This window comes from Cyprinus carpio, unplaced genomic scaffold (assembly GCF_018340385.1).
Source record: "Cyprinus carpio isolate SPL01 unplaced genomic scaffold, ASM1834038v1 S000000566, whole genome shotgun sequence".
Lineage (NCBI taxonomy): Eukaryota > Metazoa > Chordata > Actinopteri > Cypriniformes > Cyprinidae > Cyprinus > Cyprinus carpio.
The window spans coordinates 24,539-31,535 of NW_024873302.1; the positions used below are offsets into that span (position 1 = coordinate 24,539).

Genomic DNA, 6,997 nt, shown 5'->3' on the forward strand with positions numbered 1-6,997 from the left:
GACTCTGCTTGGTCTTAAAGCCTTCCTCAAACGCCTACGTTCACAAATAACATGATTTTCGCAAAAATAATGATTAATTATCAATTGATAATTTGTTATTATTTTGGTCTAGTGAAAATAATAATATGGGCTGCGAGAAAATAATGATTAAATAGAGTAGGGCTGCTGTGAGTGAAGGAATGTTTCAACACAGTAACATGACAACACACCGTTCCTCACAGCCAAAAAACAGACCGAGTTTAGTTCAGCTGGAGGGGGTTGGGGTAGTTCTGTATAGCTTGTGGGGGTTGAGATAAAGGTGTGAATCTCTTGCTCTTTCATATGGACAGTGCCTTATGAGGGTATCAAACTTGCAGAACAGGTTTTAGGACAACTTTCAAGAAAGGTTTGATCCACTTCAAATGTTGACTACTGTATAGCGCAATAAAGTTTATTAGTTATTATAACTTAATTTCAGAGGAAGTGCCTTATGAGGTTATAAAAAATTAAATAAATAAATAAAATAAAATAAAAAGATGCAAACTGTTGCATTAGGACTGGGCGATGCCTTATGGCCTAAAAAAAATCCCCGATTTTTTTCACAATTCACGAGTTCACACTTACATATAATTAGCTGAAGTATATAATGCATATTTGGCGTGCTGTCCGGGGAAGGGCTCCGAGCTCAGGAATGGCCCGAACCTAGAGTACCCCCCCCTACATAAGTGTAAAATGAACTAAGTGGAGGAGATGGGGTGGAGGGGGGATGTTGATAAACCGTCAATGGATAGGGATAATCCAGCTGTATTTATACCCTAGTGTTGATTATCTTAAGTGAGCGCCACCTGTGCTAATTAGGCTAAGTATCTGACGTGCTCCTCCCGAACCTTGTTAATAAAACATCATTTCACGAGTTCACACTTACATATAATTAGCTGAAGTAAATAATGCATATTTGGCGTGCTGTCCAGGGAAGGGCTCCGAGCTCGGGAATGGCCCGAAACCTAGAGTACCCCCAAAAAGGCAATAGCAAAAGGACAGCCGCCAGACTAAGGACCCCCCACAAAAGCATTGAGATCTGGCGGGGGCTGATATTTGGAAAGTCAGCTGGTTGGCAGGCCGGAAGAGCCTACGTACTCCGGTGGGAGTAACTTGTACATTCGGAAAGGTAGGCCCTACCAGCTGCTGGTATTGAACTACGTGATTTGTGGCACCCGGTCGGGAGGGCTCGAGCCGTTGCTCAACCGGAGCACCTCACTGCATTGGAACGGATGAGCAGACGATGAAGGAGGAGCAGCGTGATTGAATAGCCTGACCAGCAGGGCCCGAGTTGCCTCGACTGGAATAGGTCACAGTGTTGGCGTACGGGCCCTACTGGCTGATGAGCCCCTGCTAATCAGTGGGCAACCAGGGCAGATAACTGACCGAGAGGGCCCATGAAGCCTCCGACTGGAGATCGAGACTCAGGACGACGGACGTGTAGGTCCTCTCAGTTGAGCAGATAAACAGGCTTTGGGGCCGCCTGCAAAGAGGACTCTAGCGACATCTGACGGGAGATCAATACTCACGGCATCAGATGGATAAGACCTGTTTGTGGGCAGCAAGTAAAGAAACCCAACTGGGAGCACTCTCGCCGACATCTGACACGAGCACAATACTCAACGGCATCAGACCGGTAAGCCTCGCCGGCCAGGGAGTAGGAAAAGAAAAAAACCCGACTGCGCGGGCTCTCGCGGCATCCGATGGGAGATCAGGACTCAGGGCATCGAACGGGTAAGCCTCACCAGGCGGGGGGAAAAGATTTGGACAGCGTTTGGCAGGAGGTCGAGACTATTAACGTCATACGGCTGAGCATCGCCACCCGTCAAACAGGAACGAAAAGTTAGGTGGCCGTGAGACTCTTGCCGATGTCCGATGGGAGCTCAATACTCAAGGCATCGAACGGGTAAGCCTCTCCGACCGTAGCATGGGGAAAGTAAAGTTTATGTGGCTGGGAGACTCTCGCCGACGTCCGATGGGAGCTCAATACTCAAGGCATCGAACGGGTAAGCCTCGCCGACTGTAGAAAGGAAAAGGTAAGGTTGTCTAGCCGGGAGGCTCTCGCTGACATCCGATGGGAGCTCAATACTCAAGGCATCGAACGGATAAGCCTCTCCGGACGCAAGACGGAAAGGTAAAGTTGTGTTGCCAGGAGACTCTCGCCGACATCCGATGGGAGCTCAATACTCGCAGCGCCGAACGGGTAAGCCTCGCCGACCGTAGAAAGGAAAAGTAATGTTGTCTAGGCAGGAGGCTCTCGCTGACGTCTGATGGGAGGTAAATACTCGCGACATCAAACGGGTAAGCCTCTCCGAGCATAAGACGGAAAGGTAAAGTTGACTGGCCAGTATTTGGCCAGACAGTGAAGCTTTTATTATTTTTATTTATTTTTTTATTTATTTATTTATTTTAAAGTAAGGGAGTGTAGCCGGGAGGCTCTTGACGGCATCTAGTGGTAGCTTAATACTCACGACACGGACTGGTCAGGTTCGCCGGTAGTCGGATGGAAAGGCCAAGGTCGCTTGACCAGGAGGGCTCTTGCAGCATTCGACGGAAGTTTAATACTCACTGCGCGGATGGCTAAGCAACACCGATAGTTGAAAGAAAAACATTCGCTCGACCGGGAAAGCTCTTGCAGCACCTGCCAGGGGAGTTCAATACTAAGAACAATTTGGGTTTGTCTAAATGGGTAGATGCTATGAGGATTACTCTTTGTGTAACCGTTTAAAAATCCGATGAGCTGCTTCCGATAACGTGTCAGAAAATCTTGGTGCGGTCTTTGCATTCGAAAGTTAAGTGTACAAAAAATTAAATAATAGAATTTCCTGTGCCAGTGTACCCAAAATAAGTGTTATGAATCTGGATGCATAGGCATAACTCTGAAATCTGAGGTGATGTCGACTTTTGCCAGCCAAGTTCCAAAGTCCATGACATATATAAGGTTTTTTTTTTTTTTGTTTTGTTTTTTTCTCCCAGAATTTCAGAAATCATCAAGAGTAATCGAGGTGATTGTGTTTCAAATAGCAAGTTATACGGAGCTGGCGGATCGATTAGGAGTTTCTTACCCCAGAATTTTCCAAGTAGCCACTCCAGTGGCTAATGCAAAACTGAGAAGGCGGGGCATCGAAGGGCTGATCGTAAATGGATATGGACCGGTATGATAGCCTTAAGCAAAAAATATCACTGTTTTACAGTTGTTTGTTTTTTTTTTTTTTTTTTTTTTTAATTAAATATATAAATGACTGGGTAAGTCATTTGGTTTGTTTCTTTGATTTGTTTCCTAAAAAGGAGAAGGAAAAATAAATAAATGAAGACTGACATCTTTATTTAACCTAAATATGTAATTACAGTTAATTTTTGTTATATAATTCATGTACATATCATTTCATATCATTTAGTTATATAACAATAATCATACACATAATCTGTTTAATAAGCAAAACCAGAATGTTCTCACAAGCTTTGTGAAATTATACCACGTAAACTTTTTATTAGACAGTCAGCTCCCTCAAAACACGTTCATATAAACCCCCAAATCAGTATTGGGGATTTTCCTCCAATGGTTTGTGCATCATGAACAGTGAGTGATCTGCCTGCTACGGTAAGTCAAAAATTATTATTTTTTATTTATTTATTTTTTACGTCAAGAGGGCTCGGATGAAAAATGGCACCTTTTGATGTCCACCTTCAAGGATTTATGATTGCCGTAGCACCTCTGTTGTAAAGAATTGTTTAAAAATTCAAGATTAAGTGTACATTTGAATTAAATGTTTAGCCAAACGAGGATTAATTTGCACAGTGACATGGAGAAACAATCATCGGGAAGTTGATGCCCTTTGAAGGCTTTTGACAATGCATGTACATTATGTTATTTAAAGTACATTAAGTTTGTTCAATAGAACGGTATCGTTAATTGCTTTTCATACCTCATTTAAACCGATCACCGAGGCCTCATTGCTATTATATATGTATTTCAGGTCATTTTAAAGGCTATTGTTTGATAAGGGCTAGGCTTTTTTTTCCCCTTCTCTCTTTCTCCTTCCTTGGCTGCAGCAGTGGCTCCTTCCTGCAGCAGTGGAGAAATATAGATAGAGGCTCCTGCGGGAGCGAGAACTGCAGCGGCGAAATATAGAGAGAGGCTCCTGCGGGAGCGGACACTTCAGTGGAGAAAATAGGGAAAGCTCCTGTGGGAGTGGAGAGATATAGATAGAGGCTCCTGCGGGAGCGAGAACTGCAGCGGCAGTGGAGAAATGTAGATAGAGGCTCCTGCGGGAGCGGACACTGCAGCGGCAGTGGAGAAATATAGATAGAGGCTCCTGCGGGAGCGAGAACTGCAGCGGCAGTGGAGAAATATAAGGCGTTTCTCAATGTCAAGGATACTTCCTTGGCAGGACTGGTCCTTCCAAGTCACTTCCTTCAGAGGCTAGGCGAGGCTCCTCTTTAGCACTCGGAGAACACGTAAATGGAACAGGCAAGCAAGTGCACGTCATTGCGTCATTACGTCAGTGAAAAGGTGTGCTTTCGGCGCTAAAAAATGGAAGTGCAAACTTTGCTGGTTTGGTTGCTGTACAGCATTTTTGCTGATATGGAGATGGAGATGGTGAGGCAGCATCGGCGCCAGGCTCGCAGGAGGAGAATTTTAATTTGTCGCCACCTCTGCCGTCAAAGACGTGGGATGGTAAGTAACCTTAACGCTCTTATCATTCATTTAAAAATAATTACATCCATTATGTTATGGGTCAGATTGACCCGCACTGTTTAAACACACTTGAATCAATATGATTAAAAAGGAGTTTATTGATTTAAAAACGATTATATTGCCTGAGTGAACAGAACTGCGTCCATAGCAACACTCTGTTTTTCATGGCAACGGTGTGTTATACTTCGCAGTGGTCTGTTATCAAGAAATAACGGACCAGAATTCAACCAAGCCATGTAATAATATTTGATATTTAAAAATGTATATAATTTAAGAACTATTTGTTAAAGACTTGTCCTATCTCACAAACAAGATTTTTTATAATTTTCCCCAACTAGGCTTTTTTTTTTTACCCTATTGAGCAATATGATCCCTTCAGTCTTTCTCTCCACATTTTGAACATAATGTATGTGTGTGCTTTCTGCATATGTATTTACTGCATTCAACACAACTGTCTTGTCGAGATGAGCAGAGCTGGAATCTTTTCCATTGACACTTTTATTTTGAAAAAATAAATTGACAAATTGACCCACCACATAATAGAAGTTAAAACACATGCAATGGTAAAATATGTGATCAACAAAAAAAAAGAGCCTAGGCTATATAAAGTAAAAATTACAAGGTGAATCACCAGTAAATGGGAACAGCTTTAAATCCCCCCTCTGCAAATCAGTTGAGCCGATATGTTTAATAGTTTAACAAACATTAAATAAATGGCAAAACTGAAATTATACTTAAACCGTCCTCTCTTCTACATGTTGTACAGGCTCGGCACTACTGTGCCATCAATGCCACTGTGCCAGTACTGCAGCGGTACTTTGGAGGGGAGGACACTCGGCCAGACTTCAGGCTGGGCAGAGAGGCCATACAGCAGCTGACGGTGGCCCTGAAGACTGACCGGCAACACGGATGGGGCACGACCCTGGAGACACTCGTGTTCCTGTTCTGGCTGGCAACCGGTTCAGCCTACAGAGTTGTCTCCAGGGTCTTTAGCATGCCTCTTCCCACAGTGCACAGAGTTGTCCACAAGATGGTGGATGAGGTGGTGGCTGTGCTCCCCCAATTTGTGCACTTCCCTCCCACACAGGAGGAGCTCCAAGTGGTTGGGGATGGTTTTGCTCGCTTGGCTAATCACCAAGCATTTGGCAAGACAGCAGGGGCAGTAGACGGCTGCCACATAAGAATAAAATGTCCCGGCGGCCCTGATGGTCACGATTACAAAAACAGAAAGCTCTTCCCTTCAGTGGTGCTCCAGGCAGTCTGTGACCATCAGGGTCGCTTTATTGACATCTTTGTGGGTTACCCAGGAAGTGTGCATGATGCACGTATCCTCAAGAACAGCCCCATCTACACTAGGGGGACTTACCCTCCGCCTGGGTATTTTCTCCTAGCTGACGGTGGCTACCCATGTCTACAGGAACCCCTGGCCCTTATCACACCATGTAAGAGGCCAGTGAGAGGCATGGCAGAGCAAAGGTTCAACTACCATCATTCCAAAGGTCGCACAATCATTGAGCGTGCATTTGGAATGATGAAAACCCGCTTCAGGTGCATCTTTTTAGAAGCACTTGAAGTACATACACTGTTTGTCCCTAAGGTAATAAATCATTGCAGTACTTCTGTAGTGGATTTCTTAATCAAATCATAGTATCCTACTCAAAATAACAGTTAATGCTTAACAACTGCTAAAGTCACACTATCTTCTGTGTTCCTGTTTTTTTTCATATCTCAACAGTCTTGTATCCTTTTGCTCTGCCTTGTGCACAGGTGGTGACGGCGTGTGTAATTTTGCACAACATTTGTGTTGGTGTCGGGGATGTGCTGGAAGAGGTTGTTGAGGAGGAGGACAACCAGCCACCTGGGGAGCTTGATGGTGGAGAAACCCGGAGTGGAGCTGTTTGGCGGGCTGCGCTGACCAATGAGGTGTCTGCACTCCACGAGGCACCTCTTGACCATGACTATTTTTGCCAGGTGAATAATTAAGTGTGGACTATGACCTGCTGCGCTTACATCCAACACCACCATTGGTAAACACCCATACAGTCAAGAAGGTAAATGAAATATACTTAATGTACCAGTGATGTACTGTATTATGGTCTTAACTGACCATAAAAGTACATTAAGTATATTTTATTTACCTTCAGTGATACAATATTAAATATACTGCAACTGTTGTAGAATCAATTATCATCTTACATGACGGATTGGATTACCACTGGACTAACCTAAACTTTCTTCTTCTGTCTGCAGCCTTGAAGCAACAACAGCAGCACCGGCGGT

At 44.2% G+C, this 6,997-nt stretch overlaps 1 protein-coding gene across 1 annotated transcript; it reads left to right on the forward strand.

Annotated features, from left to right (window-relative positions):
* Positions 1-4,603: 4,603 nt before the first annotated feature.
* Positions 4,604-6,700, forward strand: LOC109075011 (putative nuclease HARBI1). The gene is made up of 3 exons (XM_042753938.1): positions 4,604-4,618; positions 5,484-6,314; positions 6,485-6,700. The coding sequence occupies exons 1-3, from the start codon at positions 4,604-4,606 to the stop codon at positions 6,698-6,700; spliced, it is 1,062 nt and encodes a 353-aa protein (XP_042609872.1).
* Positions 6,701-6,997: the final 297 nt, after the last annotated feature.

Bases quoted from the DNA above. Each gene is read 5' to 3' on its own strand.
- LOC109075011 (XM_042753938.1), top strand. The intron at 6,315-6,484 runs GTAATAAATCAT...CCTTGTGCACAG, and splicing joins ATACACTGTTTGTCCCTAAG to GTGGTGACGGCGTGTGTAAT.